Genomic DNA, 20,315 nt, shown 5'->3' with positions numbered 1-20,315 from the left:
TGGGGAGGGGCTGGGGAAAATGCTGGGTCAAAACTCTGCTGCCGCACCCACCATTTTCCACGGGTGTCTCAGCAACCTGAGACTGCTCTTGACCTTCGGGTTTGGTGATCACCATGGACGTGAGCGGGGTGACAAAACTGTAGCTGAGCGACAAGTTCAGAGCTCGGGCCTCAAGAGCCTGCTTCTCAGCATCTGGCGTGGAGACTCTGCAGGCGGAGGAAACCAGTGGCTCAGCAGGCCCCGGGGTGCCCAGTCAGACTCTCCCTCCCTTCCACACCCCTCTAGGGAGCTCCCACTGGGGGTCTGGAACTCAGACACGATACCGCCACCCCGTCTCCATGCCTAGCGCCAGCTGTGCCTGCCCCACCGGCGAAGAGCCTGGGGAAGTGCTGAGACCGTGTGTGGCCACCCCAGTGGGCCCTGGAGGGTGTGTCCACCCACGTTTGCTCCAGCAGTTGCTGGATGGTCAGGTACGCCCACAGTCTCTCCATGAAGCTGTGGAAGATGTATCTGGGGCTCCAGAACGCCTCCTCCTGCTCTGCCACGCGGGACTCCGTTACAAAGGTGATGTTCTCCATGTGCTGGAAAGAGGGGCCCAGCCAGGGCAGGAGCAGTGAGGGTGTGACGTCTGCACCTGGCCTGGCGCTGCCCAGCAATGCCACGAGAAACCTGGCAGGGGCAGCGTTGGCTGCAAGGCCACATTTCCTTTGAGTAGAGTGGAGGGTAGGGAGTGTGTTTAGGGGTGTGAGGGGCTCAGCCACAGAGCCTCCAAGGATGACAAGGAGGTGGAGATAAAAGGGAGCAAACTATCCCAGGTGCTACACAGCAGGCGCAGAACCAGGAGCTGCATGAATTTTGCCTTCTCCACACATACAGCTATTTGTTTGATGGTTTTTCTCCAATGAACTTTAAGTAGACTAACACTCTTGGTCTTGACCCGAGCAGTAATACCTGTGAAATCTTAGGTCTGTGGTTCGAGTTATTTTTCAGAATACATTAAAATAAATGCATAACTAAACTACTAAAACAAAGACATGTTTGTTTGTAAACTACTCCAAGTCACCTTGGGTTCTGCACTTTGGGAACCCCTGGCCTCTAGGATATCAGCAGCTAACATACACGGAGTGTTTATACCAGGCGAGACCTTAATCCCCACTGCAGCTTTACCAGGTGTGGGAGAGGTGACCTACTTTCATTTGTATACAGCAGGAAACTGAGGCACAGGGAGCTTAAGTGCCTTGCCCCAGGTCTCACCTCTGGGAGATGGCAGAGCTGGAAGTGAAGCCGGGCAGGCTGGCCACAGGGCATGCCCTGCCCATCATGACACTTGGCTACTTCTCCTGAGACGAGGCCCTGGGCCCCCCATGCCCGCTTGCCTAGCCCACCTGCTATTCTCCCCACACGTGCTGCCTGCCTGCCACGCAAGCCTGGAACATTCCTCCGTCCCTCCACCATCTGGCCTCTGCCACCCTCTACTCACCTCTCAGTCTTAGCTGAGCCTCCTCTGGGAAGCCCTCCCTGATCCCCGAATTTATCCAGCCTGTAGCTCCTTGTTTGTGTGACAATTTACCCATGCTGTCTCTCCCGTGAGGGCAGTATCCCCAGGGCCTAGAGAAGTGCTGTGTTTCTCTTTGTGGAATGAGAGGGCCTCCCATGGCACAGAGGCAGGGAAGGCTGGGCGAGGACAGGACGCCACACGGTGAGCTGGGTTCTTGACCTGGCTGCAGTGGGGCCCAGGGCAAACCGCCTGCTCTGCCTGGATGTCAGGCTGCTCATCTGTGAAATGGGAGCAGCCCTCCCTGCCTGACTGTAACCTCAGAGGGCTGGTGTGAGGACAGGAGGGGATGCCAAGCACCTGGTGCCCTTGGGAACAGCAGCAGCAGCACTGACTGACCATGGAGTGACTGCCGCATGCCGGCCCCACACAGGTGCTCTCAGAAAATCACATCATCTCACTGAACCTCTACCAGGAGCCAACACAGTGGGGATGCGTCATCCGCAAGTGGCAGAGGGCACTCTGCAACTTGCTCAAGGTCAACCGGCTGGAGCCTGGCAGGGCTGGGGTCTGAACCCAGCCGCTGACTGCCTGCCCCGGCGGCCCTTCCCCTCCAGGATGGCTGGCCATACCTACCAGCTGCCCCCTGACTTTGGCTGAGAACACATCAGGGCTCTGGTCCCGGAGCTTCCCGGCCACCACCAACTCGGAGCCCTTGAAGAACAGCCGGAAGGCGTCCTGTGTGACCGCCTCCACGGTGTTGCTTGGGTACTCGAAGGCCACCGATGTCATCAGTGGGTTGGCCACCTCTTGGTAGAAGTCCTGCAGGGTGGGGGTGTCATGAGGGCCGTGCTGGGGTCTGCCCGCCTGTCAGTGCCATCCCTCGCTCACGTGGCCCAGCAGGGGCGCGTGGGCACCTGGAGCTGCAGTGCGGAGTCCGAGTCCTCATAGATGCGCCGGGCCAGGCCACCGTTGTCCAGTGCCAGCTTCTCCAGGAAGGCGTAGCTGACGTCGAAGCCGAAGCCCAGGCAGAAGAGGCTGTGCTGGCCATCTATGGCTTCCTGAACGTTCTTCTGGATCTCTGAGGGGTTGGTTTCCCCTGGACCCAGTGGTTTGGGAAAGGGGTGAGAAAACAGTGATTTGCTCAACAGATATTTCTGGAATCTCAGAGCCAGAGGGGCCTCAGAGATCCCCCCTCCCTGCCCCAGGTCCCACAGCAAGCCGGGCCAGAGCCCAGCTACTCCCTCTGGGCAGCACGTCCTGGGGCTGCTGCCAGGGCCTCACCCACAGTGGGGTCGCCGTCGGTGAGGAGGATGATGAGGGTGACGCTTCCTGGGGGCAGCAGCTCCTCCCGGTTGGCTCTCTCTAGCAGCTGCACGGCCATCAGTATCGCATCGTTTATATTGGTCCCTGTGGGGCACACACTCTTAGGGTGGCTCCCAGCAGGGTGCCCCAGGCTGGGCTCAGTGCCCTGGAAGTTGCGTGCAAGGCTGCAGAGGCGCTCACCTCCCTGGGCCTGGATGGCAGTGGCGTAGCTCTTGGCCTCATTCACGTTCTCAGCCGAGGCTGCCACTAGCTGTGGCTTCCACGGGGTTGCTTCCCCACTGAAGCTGATGAGGTTGAACTGGTCACGGGGACCGAGGTCACCCAGGATCTTGATGAGGGCTTCCCGGGTCTGGTCAGGGGAAGGGGACACAAGGTGGGTGTCTCAGTGGGGCCTCCCTGGGGGCTCATGTGCCCTTGGGCTGGACCCCCAGGCTCACATCTGCAGTGAGGACATGGTGAATGCTCTAGCGGCAGGACCTGCCCCAAACTCTGACCAACCTCGATCCATGGGAGCCCCTTACCTAGGAAGATGGAGGAGGGCAGGTCTGCCTGTTCGACCAGAGCTGAGGGTGTGGGATATCTGTGAGTTTTCAGGACCCCGCCTGGCCCATGGGACCCACCTGCTGGATTTTCCTGCCGCTCATGGAGCCGCTCTTGTCAATGACAAAGATCACGTTCTTGGGTATCGTGGCCAGGTGCTCAGGGGCAAAGTAGTGCACAAAGTAGCCATTCTCGATCTGTGACCAGAGTGAGACACACACAGGTGTAAGAGCTGCAGCCCTGCCCTGCCCCAACCAGCCTCCTCATCCCCAGTCCTGGGGGTCCTCTGCTCTCTTCATTCCATCCCCCTCCATCCCTGTCCCACCATTAACCTCCCCAAATCCTTGCCATACTTTAGGGTTTAGTCCAGCCCGTCCCTTGCAGGCTTCCCTGCTCATGCATAGCCCACCAGAACTCTACCCCTACTTTACCTCTTACTTGTTTTAGTATCTGAGGCAGCTTATACTAAAAGGTTCAGACATAATAAACCTGAGATCCATCAAAAAAGTGAAGAATCCAAAAACAAGGTCCATCTATGGCTTCCTGCATGTTCTTCTGGATCCTCGAGGGGTTGGTCTCCCCTGGACCCAGTGGTTTGGGAAAGGGGCGAGAAAACAGTGATTTGTTCAAAAATAAAGGGGAAGCACAACGATGCCAGAAACTTGTGTGAAAGAAGGTACTGTAATTGAACATAAACGTGAACTGTGAGTCTCCTGGCAGCCAAGGCTACAAGGGAAACCCTGCAGGGCAGTTCTTCATCAGAGACAAACTTTCTTCACTCCAAAAGAGAACTGTTTCAGGGACAACACAACTAAACTGCCTGTTTGCCGTCTGTGCTGCCCCTGGTGCACACTGGTAACTAGGGGTGGTTATTTTGTCTTTTCTTTTAGAACCCCCAGGCTCAGGTCCTTGAGGGTAGATGGACTTTTTGGTGGCTCAGCTCTTCTCTGAAGCCCACACACCTGAATGGAACCCCCGGAGACAGTCCGGTCCACATCATAGCGGACGATGAAGTTGCCATCCAGGACTGTGTCCTGCTGCTGCTCTGGAGACTTTTGCTGCTGGGACAGCGTCGGCCTGAATCGGACATGAGCCTGGAAAAATGACCAGACTGAAGTTGGGAGGAGCAGCAAGGCCATGTCAACAACACCCCTCACCCCCATCTGAAGAGAGAATTCCAGGAGGCAGCCTTGGGTCAAATTCCAGAGAACTTTCTCTCCAGCTGAGCTATCAGATAGACTGCCTCCATGTAGGGGAGTGGGTACAAGTGAATCCCCTGCTCCTAGATCTGTGCAAGCAGAGGCTGGGCTCAGGATGTGTGCGTCCAGTCAGCTCCTCCTCCCTACCTGGTCCTGGGACCCTGACATCAGTCGTCTCTCCCGATTTCAGGGTTCAAACCAGCACCCACCATCCTTCCCTAGGTCTTGCCCTCTCCATCTGCCAAATGACAGCATGGACACAGGAACCTCACACGTCCCTTTAGCGCAGAGATTCTGCCCAATGGTCCCACTCTCTGGAAACCCAGGCCCATAGAGCCAGCCTGAAGACAGGCCCCTGGGAGCTCTCACCCGCAGACCATAGCAGGCCCACCTTGGTCTTGTTCTGTGTGGTGGTGAGGGCCTCTGCCAGTTCATTGGTCATGAAGGTGCTCTCTGTCTCCAGAAAGCTGATGCCCTGAGGCTCAAAGATGTAAATGTCCATCTAGAGGCAAGAAGTGGGTTACTGGGTCTGCTGGGGGACAGGGCTGGCCTCCACAGGAGGCAGAAGGGGAAGCGGGGGCCGCCCTCAGGAGAGTGAGGAGGGCTTCTAAGAGGAGGCAGCACCAGGTACCTGCAGGTGCTTGACCAGCTGCTGGGGCTGGACTTTCAGCAGCAGCTCGTACGCTCCCAGATGCCGCACCAGGAGCTCCTCATACACCAGCTCGAAGGTGATCTTGGCAGCGGGCGCCACACTGACTGACACCTGGAACTGCTCTGTCTTTCTCCCAGTGGCCCTGGGGGAAGAGGGCATCAGGTCTGCCCCTCAGACCAGGGGCGGCTGAAGGCAGGGGCAGCCCCCACCCCCACAGGGTCCTCCCCACCCCGTCGGGCTCACTTGACGAGGCCGGCGCTCTCTCCCCTCTCCACGGCCGCGCTGTACTGCTCCTGGGCTGCAGCCTTCTCCTTGATGTTACCGGGGTAGGTCACACCATCAATGATCCTGGGGCAGGAGGGAGGGAGTTGTTGAGAGCCCGGTGGGGGAGGCTCCCTGCAATCCTGCCTCCTCCGGGACTTCACGTGCCTCTTGACAGACTGACTCCCATCTTTACCTGAGCCCACCCGTTTATTATGCACCTACTGTGGACACGACTCTGTGCGGGGCCCGGTGTCAACGGGGGCTCTGCAGGCCTCCATCTACCCTGAAACGTGCACTGTGTCGGCAAACATGCCTTTTACTAAACAACTGGGATGAAGGCTGCAGGGGAGGCAGGTCCCGGCCTCTCTTCTCCCTTCCTGTTGGGCTCCATGTCCCAGTTGCCCCTTCCATCCCACAGACTGTTCTCAGAGGAACTGGTCAGCCACCAGCGAGATCTCTGAGCCACAGTTCACTCAGCCCCGTGGGGCAGACTCAGCAGGAGGGAGATGCCGGCTCCCAGGCCAGTGGAGACACAGGACTGAAGGCTCTGACCCCTCTCCCCCATGGCTGCCCCCTCTTCCAACACTGGACAGGCCACTCTGCAGAGAGGCTGGCCTCTGGGGAAGGAAGTTTTGGACAACTGGTGGACAGGGCTCCTTGGGGCGTGCAGACAATCCTAGTGGCTGTTTCTGGGGACTGAGAGTGAACTGGCAGGCAAACATAAGCCTGCTCTGTCTGGGGGTGGTGTGAGAGGGTGAGAGTGTACAGGGGGGGAGGGGGGGCAGCCAGGACCTCAGGACCAAGTGTCCTTCCTCCACACCCTCCTGACCTCCCTGGTCAAATTTAACTCTGGGCTAGGCATTGGGCTGCTGCTGGGCTGCAGGGCTTCTCCTCCCAGATGTCCAATTTGGGATCCCAGAGCAGGGCACCCTGCCCCCTGCTTCCCTATCTCGTGCAGCAACAAGAGCTGGGCCCAGAGAGGGGTGCAAGTCCAGGGCCCTCAGAAGATGCGATGGGCCTGAAACCTCGTAACTTGCTGGCCGTGGCACCCACATGGGGGGCGGGGTGCAGCCTGTGAAGTTGGGCAGCACAGGCCTGGCTCCAGGGTGAGGAAATCAAGGGCTGCTGGAGGGGGTGCGGGCAGAGAGATGAGGAGCCAACCATAGGGACCAGACCCCCACTGCAGGTTTTCAGGGGTCCCAGGGTGCACTGGGGACTCCATCTGAGATGCTCGCTCTCTGCCTCACCCATCGCCCTCCCTGAGTTTCTGGGATCAGCCTCTCTCTGGCCTGTCCTCAATCACTGCCTCTCCTGCGGGGCCAGGGACAGAGAGTTCTCTTGCATTTAGTAAACATTGCAAAACCCGGTCGGGAAGGGTGGGGGAGGACAGTAGAGACAACGTAAGGATCATCACCTGCTTACAGAGTCCACAGAAACCCCAGGGGCCTCCCAATGCAGCTTCTGACCCAGAGCAGAACCACCCTCTGCAGTATCCCAGTTGGAGGTGTGGGGGGATGAGCCTGGCTTAGAACTTCTGTGACAAGGAGGTGGTCCCCCTCCTTGAGGCACTGCTTCATTGTGGGGCAGCCCAGGGGTTAGGAAGTTTTCTGTATTCTGAGCTGGAATCTGCCTTTTGGTGACTCCCTTCTGCCTGGGCTTGGCCTCAGGATGCCTTAAGTCTGTACTTCTCAAAGGCAAAGACACAAAGATACCGTGGTTCTCCATGTGCCACCTGGGCAGCACTCAGGGAAAATGGATGAACAGATGGAGAGATGGATGGTGGGAGGGACCAACGGAGGGAGGGATGAAGGCACAGCAGGATGGGTGGAGGAAGGGAGGGAGGAAGGGATACAGGGAGGGAAGGAGAGAGGGAGGGAGGGACGGAGGGAGGGAAACGTCTCTGAGAATGAATGAAGTTCCTGGCTAAAGCCTCTGCTCCCTGCATTGCCTGCAGGTGGAGCACACACACCTCAGGCGCATATCCTGGTACATCTCACATCAGGAAGATGCCCCCTCTTCCTGGTCTGGCACAGGCACCACGGTGTCACAGTGCTGGATTGGGGAGGGGGGACGGGGAGGAGAGCAGGAGGGCACCTACATGGAGAAGTTGGTGATAAAGGCCTTCTTGGGCAGCTCCATCTGGAAGGTGACCTCCTGCAAAGTACTGGCCTTGTTGACCACCCGGCTGGTGACGACTGTGTGGGCAAATCGGGATGAGACCCTGGAGTCTACAGTGAGGCTGTAGATGTCGATGTCGTTCTGGACCAGTGGAGGAGGAAAGGAAAGGGTAGGACTGTTCAATGTTCTTCAAGAGTGGGCCTTGACCTTGGTCCCAGACCAAGCCCTGGCCCCCAACCCCAAGCGAGACACTGATCAAGCCTCAGGCAGAATTCCATGAAGCATTTCATTTGTGAACTTTCATCTCAGATCAGAGGCAGCTGTGTGCTTCATTCCCCATCCTACAGTGCCACGGGGCCGGGATCTTGTTCAGTGGGGGCCACAGTGCCCCTCGGAGAACAAGCAGGCAAGGGGTGGGGGGTGGAGCCTCAGCCCCACTGTGTCTGGGAGGAACTTACTTATCCTTGGGGCAGAGGTGAGTGGCAGAGGGTCCTGTTAGGTCAGGAAGCTTCCATGCCATCTTAGCTCTGCCCAGTGAAAGGGCAGTGAGCAAGTCCTGTGACTGGAGAAAACGGCCCCTGCCAGCCTCCCCCCAGGGGCCTGCAGGAGCTGGGAGAACTGGAGGGTCCATCTCTGAGGCTAGGTATCTTCTGCTTTGCCCCCTTTTCCCTGCGGCATTGGGCCTCTCCTGTTGCCCTGTCCACAGGGCACTCCCCCAGGCATGTGTTTCGCTCGAGGTCTGCGGTCTCCAAGGAAGGGCATGTGCAAACAGGCAGAGCCTACACACCTCTCGCCCGCCTGCCATGTGGCGCACGTGTGCTTAGCACAGAGGTGCGCGGCGGGCCGTGTGGCTTGTCTACACGTGAGTGTCTGCTCCATGCCAGACGCTGTACTCAGCATTTTACAACACTACAGGTTTCCTCTTCACCACAAACTTCTAAATAGTTCTATTACTACCTTGTTCTACAGATGAGGAAAAAGAGACACGGAAAGCATCCCTGACTTCCGAGAGGTCACGCAGCCAGGAGGCGTGAGCTGGGCTCCTGAGGCCCATTCTTACCCGCCCCACCCACTGCCGCCCTCCAGGGCAACTTGTTAGGCTGCACTTCCTCCCCGTGAACTGGGGATACCGGGATCACCCCTTCTTGTAAATGGGGGACTCTCCATAGAGCCCTCAGGGTGGTGCCTGGTGGATGGGCAGCACGACTTCTCTGCACACACACTGACCCGTGCTCACTTGCACACACTGAGGCTCTCCTCCCCTTCACCCACTTGTCCCACTCACGCTCAGGTGCACACACACAGGAACCCGTGGACACCCGCTACCTTTTGGGCCCTGAGGGTCTGGAGGGTGGCCAGCGAGAGCAGGACCAGCACGACGCCGCAGGCGCGGCCAGGGGCTGGGGTCTTCATTTTGGCTCTGGTGCCTGGCAGGCCGCTTCTGAACTTGAGAGGAAGAGCGGAATGAATTTGTAACTTGCTCGCTGCCCCGCCCCTGTGGGGGCAGGTTCTGGGAAATTGGGATCTGCAAGCCAAACACCGCAGTGGCCTCAGATAAGCAGGCGAACTGCGAATGTCCTGTGGACCTTGGCTGGGGATGGGAACGTGTACTGAGCAGGAGCAGGCTCAGGTGGGAGTTAGGTGCTGGCGCCCCTTCTGAATCCGACCAGAATCCGACCAAACCACCACCACCCCTTGCACGGCTCATCTCGCCGACAAAACCACCACCAGAATCCGACCAAACCACCACCACCCCTTGCACGGCTCATCTCGCCGACAGGCTCCCTAGGACTGGAGGACATAGCAGTGAACCGGCCTGCTCTCCATAAGCCCAGCCTGGGAGAAGCACAGGCGTGGTTGGAAAGAGGAGGGCCAGAGGGTGGTTTGCAGGAGGCAGGGGCCTGGAAGTCAGGTCAGTGTGACTGGGCAGTGGGACCCCAAATGCACCAAGCAGCCCTTGGGGTGCCTGAGTGGGGCAAGATCTGCTGGGGTCAAGGCAGGATGGATACACCTTATTTCTGGGATGAGAGAGGCTAGGTCAAGGAGCCCCCCTTCTCTCTGCTGGGGCCTCAGGATGCTGTTTGGGCCCCATTATTCTAGCCAGGACTCTTGGTGCAGCTCCAGCAAGGCCTCTGAAACAAGATCTGCACTTGGCAATACAAACCGAGGGCCATAAAGACGCCCACACGTGGTGGCCCAGAAGTCCCGCTCTGGGGAACCTCCTGAGGGAAGCATGGAACAGAGAGAGCACAGAGCTCCTGAAGGGGACGATGTTCAGGTGGCCTACACGGAGGTCAGCCGTGTCAAGGGAGCCCGTGAGTCACGCCTGGAGTGAGAAACGGCAGAACGCTGATCTGTCAGCACGCCAAGGCAGTGCCGGTGTCGTGGGCTCAGACCACAGGAGGTGGCTGGAGGGCCTGGGGTAGGATTGCAGATGATGTTGTTTCAATTTTCAGTTTTCCTTTAATAAAGTTGAAAGACTGCTTTCATAACAAGTAGCAATAAAGCGAATAAATACTAGGGGATCCGGATGCAGCTGGTGCTTATGTCCCTGTGGCTCTGGGAAAGCTTGGCTCCTGAGTCTGGGGCCACAGACGGGATAAAGAGGCTTCAGGAAAGTGGCCAGGTGCCAGATCCTTGGTCGGGGAAGGAGGACTCAGTGACACTATCCCAGGGGTGGGAACTGGGGAAGGGTACCATCTTCAGGGCCTACTTGGGACCCTGGGGCAGTGACAGGCTTGCAAGGGCCGGGAAGGGGGCTCCTCCATTAGCCCTGCCTCGGTCAACGCCAGTAGCATCTGCTCCAAGGGAAGGAGGCTGGGTCTGTGGCTACAAGTAAATATTCCCCTTCCTTAGCATGACTTAGCCAGAAGCCTCACCTCTGGCGCATCTATACAGCTCTCCCTTTGACTATGGATGTGATTGGGATTACTCGGGAAGACATACCCGTTCAGCAATCTGGGGAAGAGCCTCCCCAGGAACCCAGCGAGCAGGCCCAGGCCTGGTCGCCACAGAAGGTCTGCTCCCTTGGGGCACAGAGCATGGACCCAGCCTGGAAACAGCTATATAAGGAGGCCGGGCTGGCCAGGAATGTGGGAAAGGCTCTGTGCAGCCCGCTCCACCTGCCCAGGGGACAGGCGGGACTTCCCTGTAGGCACTGGCCCCGAGCCAGGCACTGTAAGCCCAGACCCTGCCAGTCCATCTCCGGACTGTCTGTGGTCTTGCTGTCACAGCTGGACAGGCCTCTGCAGTCCCCTGAGTCTGACAGGTCCATGCGCACAGAGACACGGAGGCCTGAAGCGGGAAGAATCGCACATGAGCTGAGAACCTGGTGCTCCATGCCTCAGGCAGAGCTGTGGGAGTGGCAATGGGGAGGCTTACCCTGTTTGGGAGAGGGGACAGTAGCTCAGGAAGCAGACTGCCACTGGCCAGAGAGAAGCATCCACCTGGCTTTGTCTTTGAGGGGATGCGAGCTGGCAGGGAGGCAATATGAACAAGGCGGGGCGGGGGGGGGGCGCACTTTGAGGATCCTGAGTCCCTCAGAGCCTTGGGGTCCTTGGAGGCATCTCGATGGCTTCTGTGAAAACCAAGGGAAGGGTGAGCCCCAGGCCCCCACCTGCTTCACTCTGAGCAGTGTGACTATGGCCTGTTTTGCGCAATAGGCTCCCTTGCCTCATACAAGGGGAAACAGGCTCAGAAAAGGAGGAGAGACAGTCTGCAGTCACACAGATCAGCTCCAGGTCTCCACACCCAAGGTTCTTTCTAGTACGTGGCAGTGGCCATAATGGCACCTGCATTATCCTCTGGGGCCATCCCAAAGGCTGAGAAGCGTACAGAACATGCCCCACACCTACGTTGCCCACCCCTCCCCTGCATTTAGTGGCCATGGCCAGTGACCAACCAACACCCTCCAAATGCTGGGGCCACTTGGGCATCCTCTTTATTGGTGTTGCCCAGGTGCTGGTGCAGAGTCCCTGGGCTCAGGGGCCAGGGCTCTTGGGGAGGGTGCCAATCCCAGAGGCCGCGGGTGAGAAGCTATGCTCTGGCATAAAAAAAGAGTTCTTGGGAAAGGCTCCTGTGTCTAGGTGTTGCTGACGGTGAGGGGCGTGGTGCGCACTTCTCAGCCAAAGACACTCTTGGCGGGTCCGGCTTTGGGCTTCTCAAAAACAGTCTCGGTGCCAGTCCGGGCGAGGCTGAACACCGATGGGGCGGCAGAACCAGCTTGCTCTGTGGGGAGGATGGGGAGGAGGTGTAGTCAGGGGCAAGGCCTGGCTTCCTAGGGAGGAAAGGCCCCTTTTGCGGGGAGCACCCTGCTGAGCTCACAAGCTCTGAACTCTTAGAAAAAGGACTCATGGGACCTCCCCCCCAACCCCATCCTCCCTCCTATTGACACACATCTGCGCCCTTGGAGCCCATTGTCCCAAGAACACTCACCACACTCCTGCATGACCTGGTAGGTCTTGGACTTGATCTCCTGGTTCTTGGTCAGCTTCCCTCGGGCCCCCTTCAGGTCCTCCTCCTTCACAGGGGGGCGCTTCTTCTTGATGGGGGCTTCCTGAGTGTCAGCCTTGGAAAGCCCAGAGCCTCATCTTACAACCCGAGGCCTCGAGGCTGAGAGCCCTTTCCCAGCACTGTGCCTTGGCCGAGACCCCTCTTCCCTGCTTACTTAACTCAAGCCAATTCAAGGCCTCACTCCTCTTCCAGGAAGCCTTTCTGACTATACTTCACAGCCCCATACCCTGAGTCTCTGCCCTCTTCCCACAAACTGGGAGCTCTGGGGCTATGGCTGTTGTAGCCTCACACCATCTGTGTGCCTGTCTTCCCTGAGCCCCGGTCTTCCAGGGGAGGCAGAGCCTCCTGTGTTTATGCCCAGAGCTCAGCTCAAGACACAGCTGCTAAAGATGACAGCGTCCACCCTCCACCCCCACCCCCTGGCACGAGCAGGGCCTGTGCTGGGCCCTCCTACCTGGGACATGGTGGGTATGGGGAACTGCTCCCTGGAAGGCAGTGGCTGTGAAAGAGATCTGAGCGGCGCCCAGCCCTCTGGGGCTTATATAGTTGGCTTGCCTGTCCCGGGAAGTCACTCCCCCGCCTCTGACAGCTCCCTGATGATTCAGATCCACACAGCCGCTGGCTTCAGAGTTTATTCTTGGAGATGATGGGGGCTCGCTGAGCACTGCTGCCTGGGGGGCTGCAGTCCTGGTGAAAGCAGACAGCTGGGGAGACCCCGTACCCTTGAGGACAGCTGCCCTCTGGCAGGTGGGAGGTGCTGGGCCTGGCAGAGACTCGCGTTTATGAACGTAGGTCCTGTAACGTGTGTGTGGCACTCCGAGCTGTCCATCTGCGATAGTCCATCCCAGCGTGGGGGGTGTCCCGGAGGAAAGAGAGGGCCCTGAGCCAGGGTGGACAGCTCTGAGCTTGTTTTTCTCTCTCTCCTACCCCTTCTCTGGATTCCAGAGGAAAGAGACTTCCCAAACCCACATGGCAGCAGGGCGGACGGCTTCCTGCATGTGCCGCTGGGGAGCATGTGCTCACACCCAGCTCACTGGGCTCTCACAGTGGACTCAGATCATGGGGGCTACCCCTGGCTCACAGGTACAGAAGCTGCTGCCAAGGGAAGCCTGGGAGCTGCTCCATCTGCATTTTTGCTGACGCCCCTGCCCTCTGTCCAGCTCCCAGTGCAAGTTTAGCAATAGGATGAAGGAGGGAGCAAAGCACCCAGGAAGGGCCGGGAGGAAACCATGCTTTGTGGTAAGGGAACCGGTGAGCAGAAGGCAGGAAACAGCACAGAGCCTCTGACTGAGACGAGATCACCGAAGGGCACCTGGCCCAAGGACATTTAGGTTGTGAGAGGGTGGGCAAGAGTGAAGCCCACTCAAGGCATGGACAGAGGCACAGGCTCCCTGAAGGTCACTTAGCTCTCCTCTGCTAGTTCCTAACACCCCATCCTTGAAGGGAAGACCCCCGGGGCACAGGGAAGGACTCCAGGCCTGAGGTGAGGGTAGGAGTGGATGTGGGTAGGAGGTCAGGGTCTGCCCCATTGGATGAGACATGCCCAAGCTCCTTGTCAGTTTGTGATGGAGAGTATTTTTATCCTTGAAGGCTCCGGGCAGACAAAACCCAGCCAGGCACTGATGTCTGGCTGTCTGGAACACCGCTCTGCTGCTGTCAGACCTCAACCCACCCCGATACCCCCTGCCTGGTCCTGGCCCCAGGAGGCCAATGCGAGCCCTGCCAGGCTCCATCTGAGACAAGTGCTGACATGAGGAATGCCTCTGGACGGGCACAGACCCAGGGCTCCAAACAGGGGCCAAGAGGCACTGAGGGCAGGCCTGGCCTGTGAGGGCACTGCTGCTGGCTCCCAGCGCTTCAGCTTGGCCCCCACAGCCAGCTCTGCCCAGAGGGGGCACCTGCCTTCCAGCCCCGCGGCCTCAGGAACAAGGATGTGGGATGTTCACTCCTCACACTCCATCTCTCCGGCACCCTTCGCTCCTCGGGGGGCGGGGGGCAGGCAGAGTAGCTTTTACTCGCATTAACAGGGAAGTGGAAATGGCAAGAGTATGTTTGGTTTTTTTCCCCTTGGCAGGTTTTGGCTTCCACATCTGCCATAAGGAGATGTCAGATTCATTCTCACTCTATTTTCTGGGGAGAACCTTCTAACTCACTGGGGACATTTTCTTGACCCCTACTAAGCTGTTTCAACTTCACAGAACACACAACCAACAACCACAAAAGTGATGGTTTCTTTTTTTAAAAAACTGTAATAAGATGTCAAACTTTATTGTAAACCACTTTACAATGTTAAGTACATCGTCTTCCCTTTCATTTCAAAAATGTGTTTCTGTGAATCGTAACACCACAGATTTAACCACCCGCGCTGGGAGGGCAGTGGAAGTCGGTCATGGTTTGCTTATGTAGGTCTGACTTCTAATAAACTTCATGAAAAGAGAAATCAAATTAAACCAACCCACCCACCCACTCAGGAGCTCAAGGTCCCTCCCCAAGAGCAAAGCCCTTCAGAGCTGCCAGTGTTTCACAGGGTAAAACACAGAGCTCTCCACTCCTAGTTGGAAACGTGTGAAACTTCTAAAGGCCAGCCCTGCCCCCTACAAGGTGGCTGCTCTGACTGACGGCAAGTTCCCAGAGCCGTCTGCATTTGCTTGGCTGCAAAAAGGCCAGTGAATTGCAGTCTGGAGGGCAGAGAGAGCTGCTGACAGCTGCTGCTCCTTCCAGGCTCCTGGGGCAGCCTTCAGATGGGGACTCTGGGCTACAGCCTCCAGGCCCACACTGAAGAGGGGAAGAAATAACCTGAATTTGAGCCTTTATATATTTCCCCTTTAAAGGCATGACAGGTCAACCTAACCCATGACTCCTTGTTGTCAGGAAGAGGCACAGGTTAAAGCTTGAGGCAGGAGGCCACCAGTGTGCCCGAAGGCTAATTGACAGGCCTTCACGTGGCAGGTCTTTGGGCTGAGCAGACCAAGAAGCCACTGCCTGGGATCTCACCAACATCCCTCCTTGCCATTGTCAACAACCCACTGTCAGTGAAAGGAAAAATGGGCAAGAACGATCTCTTCCATTCGGATATGACAGTTCTACCTCATCGGGTTATTTCTCTCAGTTACAAGAAACTTGTTCATGGCCTTGACTTACAAGTTTCCATTATGGGTGGCTTGGCTGAGGTCCAGATTTGGACAAATCAGACGGATGGCGCACAATACACAGTTGGTGTTCCGTGGTTTCTCAAGCACAATGATGCTTGCCATGTGGCAGGTGAAGAGCTGCACCTCATAAGGCACCTTGGAGCAGGTGGTGAGGAAGCTTATCCTAGGGATAAGGCCAAACACATCAGGCCACGCCGTTTAGGCCCGCACGCTGACAAGGCCCTGTACGATCAGACTCCCTGTTAGACGTCCATGTCCTAGTTAGCCAGCTATACAACTGACGCTCAGAGACTAACGCCCTTTCAAAACCAGGATACAGGGAGAAACCACTGCTCGCTCGCTACCTCTTTGTCCCCCAAACCCACTGCCCAGCAGGCGCTGGGACGAGCCTTGAGATGAGCAGATCATCTGGGGTCTGTATAACCCAGTTTCCATCCTTCACACCTGTGGCTTCCCCACCCTCGTCCCTGGTTTGGAAACATGAGGCGCTCAAGACTGAAAGTGAAGCTCAGATTCTGGGCTCAGGGAGGTGCAGAAAACAGCTGTGGCCAAAGGTTATTCAAACCAAGACAAAACAGGAGGACAGAGTAAGGCAAGTCAGCGATGCCTGCCACCTACCAGGACCGATGTCAGTCCTGGTCTTCCCAGTGGGGAGCCCCCCACTAACACAGCGGAGGGTGGGAGGGGGGAGGAGCATAAAATGAGAGCAAAGCTAAGGGAGAGTGGAGATGGGCTCCGATCTCACCCTGCTCTCCTCTCCAGCTGCAGGTGCCCAACGTAACAGAGTCGCCGCCCACTGCAATTCAGGTCCCAGCTCCTCTGGCCCTCTGGACTCCTACAGGACGACAGGCTGAGAAGGCCTCCGCAAGGCTTGTCCCTCCATGACCCACACAGGTGAGACCGTGGGAGGCAGAGGACAGGCCCAGGATGCCTGGTTTAACAGCGTGGCTCACATGCCACAATTCAGACACAATCTGTTTGAGTGACACGTTTTTATGTAGGTTTTTAGGTAGGAACCTAAAAAGAAGGTTCTGGGTGGTGTGGCCTCCCTGCACTGATCTCACTTCCAGCTCGCACCTTAGCCACGCGGTTCTCTATTCCTAAACTTCCATGACTGCCTCTGGGCTGGGACAAAACACTGGGCTGCTGCTCCCACAGCAGGGCAAGTGCCTGGGTCTGCCCATTCCACTGCTGCGCAGCAGACTCCCAAAGACACGGGGCCTAGGCCCATGCTGGGGAGTGGGGGCTACAAGCTTTGAAACACCTCGTCCTGCCTGTGGACGCAGAGAGCAAGCTCGCTCACCTCCACCCGCTGCTCTGGAGGATGTGAAAAACAGGATCACTTGGTCAGACAGGCGTTCTCTAGAAGATGAGTCGACAACACTAAGCTGACAGGCAAGGCGTAGCCTGAGAGGAAGTTCCCAGAGCTGGGTCCAGAGCCTGGTTCTGAAGGCTGCACCATGGGAGGCGGGGAGGCCAAGACTGTGTTTTAAACTTCAGATCTGGAGGCTCTGAAGAGAGGCAGGGAACAAACAGGAGTGGCCTCAGAGTCTCAATTTCTCTGGACACAAAATCCTCTTCCTTACGCTTCTTTTTCCAGCATGTTTCAGTAAGACCTCTAACCTGCCGGCAGAAGTGCCAAGGAGCTGGTGGGCCCTGGGCAGAGCCCTTCCTATTCCACCCTCACAGGGCCCTGGATCCACATTTGGACTGGCCACCTCCTGCTCAGGCCTGACCTTTGCAGAACCACCGGGTTTGTTGATTTCAGATGAGGGCCCACCTCCCTTCCTACCGGAATCATTTACCTCATCTGATCGTAGATTACCTAACAATATTCCAAATAAAAAATTCCCGACTTTTTCCACCCACCAGTTCACAACCCACGAAAGGCAAACAAACCCATTTCTTTGGGGATTAAAAAGAGTTTTTAAATACAATAGTATGAAAATATAACTTAAAAATATAAAAGTTAACAGTATACGGAAGACTTAAAAATCTATGTTTTGCCCATGAGTCCCATAGGAAATAAACATATACTCAAAAAACATTAACACTGTGACAGCTCATAAAACCAGCTATAGAAATCAATAGTTACAAAAGCCATTTCGAGTAAGAAAGCGTTGCGGTTCCAACCTGGTCAATGTGTAACTTTTAGCCCCCAAACGTGTTACGTCTTCACATTCCCCCGAGCCTTGGCGAAAGGCTCCACCCACGGTCTGTGTGCACGTGAGTTCTCATCCTCGAGGCCACCCGGCCAGACGCAGGACAGGGCTTCCGGGTCCCTCACAACACCGCTTGGGACGACAACACACAAACAAAATGCCTCGCTTGCATATTTGGTCAGTGTTTGTAGTGCAACTGAGTGGGGACCTCCAGCTGCCACGCCGGGCCAGCGGCCTCCCTCCCTCGGGTCACAGTAGTCTAGGAGTGGGCAGAGACCGTGGGAGGAGTGGAGGTAGAAGAGGGGCAGAGAGAGGAGGGGAGGGAAGACGCAGCGGAGTGACCCTTGGCCAACTGGCGGCTGGCCGGGCCCCGACCCGACCCCAGCTTGAGGATGCGTCATACAGGCAGCCCGAAGCGGTGCTTCTTTTTCTTCGCGGACTTCAGGGGGGTCAGTCTCCGGAGGTCCTCCTCCACATCGGACTCCTCCATCTCGTCATCGGCCGAGATCAGGATCTGAGTGGTGGAAAGGCGTGGCCCTGAGTCACTGCCTGCAGTGCCCTCTTCACCTACCCACCCTGGACCCCAGCACAGAATGCCAGCCTGTCTAGGAGGCCTCAAGTGTCGGGTTTCTTTAGGAGACGGTGACGGGGAGGCCCTCTTTACAGAGTGAGACAAGCTGGCGCACCCCAGACTTTTTTTTTTACACCACGTACATCCACGGGCTACTGATACCAGTGCTGAGTCGATACGCCTCCCCTCTGCTCCCGCTTCTCCATCCAGCCTCCGGCTGTGACCGAACCCACGTCAGAGCAAACTTAGCCTACGGTCATCCTGGCAAAAAAGCCCAGTCTTCACACATGGAGTCCTAGGTCCTTGAAATTGGTTCAAATACAGCAAAAGCAGACTGAAAAGCCCCGTTCTGAAAGGAAAACACCTGTGGGGCACAACATAAAGCAGGGAGATTTCAGAGTGTCTGCTCTGAGCCAACCTGGTAAACTGCTAAAGACAAACAGAAGCCCTCCGCTCTTCTGAGCCCCCAGAACGATGCAGCCACGCAGCTAGGGCATCCAGGGCAGACACTCGTTCACTGCCCACCTGCCTGGCTCCACAGACCTCAGAGCACCAGGGAAGGACTGGCACAGCCCAGGTCAGGATGGAGAGGCCCGAAGCGCACCTATGCAAGGGGAGCTCATTCTGCTCCCCGGCAGGGCGGTCTCACCACCCCTCCCTGCAGGGCTTCCTGCCTCCAGTCTTGGTCCCCTGATCAAACGCTCTGGCTCCCTATCTGCTGCACAAGCACATTCCCATTCCTCACCCTGGATCACAAAGCACCTTGTCCAGCTAGCTCAATCCTCTGCCTGTACCTACTTCTTGTCATTCCGTCCTACCCTCCGGAATATATGCTACTCTGGCCACAGTGAATTTCACATTAGTGCCCAAATGCCAAACCACATGACCCCAACCGCTCAGGAGCAGCTGCTTCTGCCTGAAACACTGTTTGTCATTCACCTAATGTTCACTGCGCTGTTACAACCCGACAGGCCTTGTGCCAAATTCTAGGGACACCTAGAGAAGAGACGGGCTTCCCCTCTGTCCTCCATCTAGTCAGCTTTCAAAGCTCCCTCCAGGACGCCCCCAAGAGCTAAACCAACTGTTCCAAGTCCTCACAGGGCTTTGTCAGCGCCTCAATCTCAGAACTTATCGCAGAGTGCTACGATGGGCTGTGCAGGCGGTCATCTTCCTTGTCCAAAAGTCTGAAGGCCTCAGCCATTTCTGTAGCCCCCATCCCACAGCGCAGTGCAGGTGCAAAGTGAGTGCTGTGGGCTGCCTAGGACACACAACCTCGCCTCCACGCTCCTATTTATGACCACCAATCTCCCTGAAGTCCAAATATTTGAACTCAGGAAACTTGAAAATTCGGGGAGGTAAGGTTCTCCCTGGGAGGTCTGGCTACTCCTACAGAAGTTTCCTGGTGGCTTAGCCAACACTTCCCTTGCTCTTTGGACAGGCAGGGATTCAAACGCCTTGATGCTTAAAGGTCGACGACCAGGCCCACACATCCGTGACGGCTTCCCTGGAACAAGGCAGCTCCTCCCTTTCCTGTCTTTCTCCACTGACAGAGGGGCTACTGGAGGCGAGCCACCCCCAACAGATGCTCCAGCTCCCAGCCCTAGGAAGGCCCACGGGACAGCAGGAGTGGGTCCAGGCTGGATGGGAGCTGTCAGCCTCCTCTCCCTCCCGCTGGCTGGCGCTGTGACTCAGCACTCAAGAGAAGGACAGATGCAAACACGAGACCAGACCCCTCCTGGGTCAGCGGCACGAGGGCTCGGCCCTACCTCGGACTCCGACTCCTCGTGGGACGCGGCCCTTCGGTAGCGGACCTTGCTGCCGTTCCTCGAGTCCTGGTTGGCTCCCCTTTCTTCTAGTTTAGCTTTCGTCCTTCCCTTTCTCATGAGGAAATTGTCCACTACCCAAAACATCAGAGCCTGGGGGAAGGAAAGTGCAGGTTACTCCGGGATAAGCCATTTGTGAAACCAAGCTGAGCAGCCCCACACCCATCCTTCTCACCCCTGCTCCAGATCACAGCATCGAGAACCAGGGAAAAGAAAACGTCCAGGCCCCCTGCTCTCTCTCTCAGCAGTCTATGAAGAGATTCCCAATCTCTATGTCCCTTCTTCTGTTTCACCCCAAGGGGTTCTGTGGTGGTGACTGATGGGGACAGCCTGCTCCAGGTGCTGCAGCAGTTGGCAGAGCGGGGCCTGAACCAAGGTCTCCGGACTCCTAGTGGGGGCTCCTCCCCTGGGCCGAGCAGTTGGCCGGCACACCTGCCACATCTGTCATCCCCAGGTTCCTTTACCGTTTTCTTTTCTTATTTCTTAATTTCTAGCCAGAGT

At 57.1% G+C, this 20,315-nt stretch overlaps 3 protein-coding genes across 4 annotated transcripts in view; all 3 read right to left on the bottom strand.

Annotated features, from left to right (window-relative positions):
* ITIH4 (inter-alpha-trypsin inhibitor heavy chain 4) overlaps positions 1-11,371 on the bottom strand; it is a 17,407-nt gene extending 6,036 nt beyond the window's left edge. The window contains 14 exon segments of the mRNA XM_060161644.1: positions 48-206; positions 442-581; positions 2,132-2,317; positions 2,413-2,594; positions 2,780-2,905; positions 3,002-3,170; positions 3,442-3,558; positions 4,324-4,455; positions 4,952-5,062; positions 5,192-5,354; positions 5,456-5,560; positions 7,575-7,735; positions 8,921-9,119; positions 10,976-11,371. Of these exon segments, the coding sequence (XP_060017627.1) occupies positions 48-206; positions 442-581; positions 2,132-2,317; positions 2,413-2,594; positions 2,780-2,905; positions 3,002-3,170; positions 3,442-3,558; positions 4,324-4,455; positions 4,952-5,062; positions 5,192-5,354; positions 5,456-5,560; positions 7,575-7,735; positions 8,921-9,007 (1,838 nt within the window). The 5' untranslated portion in view covers positions 9,008-9,119; positions 10,976-11,371.
* A 138-nt stretch (positions 11,372-11,509) lies between these two features.
* On the bottom strand, positions 11,510-12,714 carry MUSTN1 (musculoskeletal, embryonic nuclear protein 1). The gene is made up of 3 exons (XM_060161640.1): positions 12,561-12,714; positions 12,029-12,161; positions 11,510-11,821 (listed from the first exon to the last, which is right to left on the bottom strand). Exons 1-3 carry the CDS (start codon positions 12,567-12,569, stop codon positions 11,715-11,717), a joined length of 249 nt encoding a protein of 82 aa, XP_060017623.1. The 5' UTR covers positions 12,570-12,714; the 3' UTR covers positions 11,510-11,714.
* Positions 12,715-12,821: 107 nt separating this feature from the next.
* STIMATE (STIM activating enhancer) overlaps positions 12,822-20,315 on the bottom strand; it is a 55,830-nt gene continuing 48,336 nt past the window's right edge. Inside the window, exons 7-9 of one of the 2 annotated variants that reach the window (XR_009542769.1) lie at positions 19,758-19,907; positions 16,562-17,934; positions 12,822-12,935 (exon numbers count right to left, since the gene is read on the bottom strand). Coding sequence is in view for 1 of the 2 variants with exons in the window: in XM_060161638.1 (XP_060017621.1) it covers positions 17,818-17,934; positions 19,758-19,907 (267 nt within the window). In the remaining variant the exon portion in view is untranslated. Of the gene's footprint in view, positions 12,936-14,358; positions 17,935-19,757; positions 19,908-20,315 lie in introns of those variants that run through there. The other variant, XM_060161638.1, reaches the window with a different exon arrangement.

This window comes from Lagenorhynchus albirostris, chromosome 10 (assembly GCF_949774975.1).
Source record: "Lagenorhynchus albirostris chromosome 10, mLagAlb1.1, whole genome shotgun sequence".
Classification (NCBI taxonomy): domain Eukaryota; kingdom Metazoa; phylum Chordata; class Mammalia; order Artiodactyla; family Delphinidae; genus Lagenorhynchus; species Lagenorhynchus albirostris.
Note: the sequence above shows the minus strand (reverse complement) of the source record. Positions and strands in the feature narration are given on the sequence as shown.

What these genes read in the sequence shown, in the direction of transcription:
- MUSTN1 (XM_060161640.1), bottom strand. An exon ending in CCAGGTCATGCAGGAGTGTG is followed by an intron (nt 11,822 to 12,028) that starts GTGAGTGTTCTT and finishes TCCTCCCCACAG; the next exon opens with AGCAAGCTGGTTCTGCCGCC.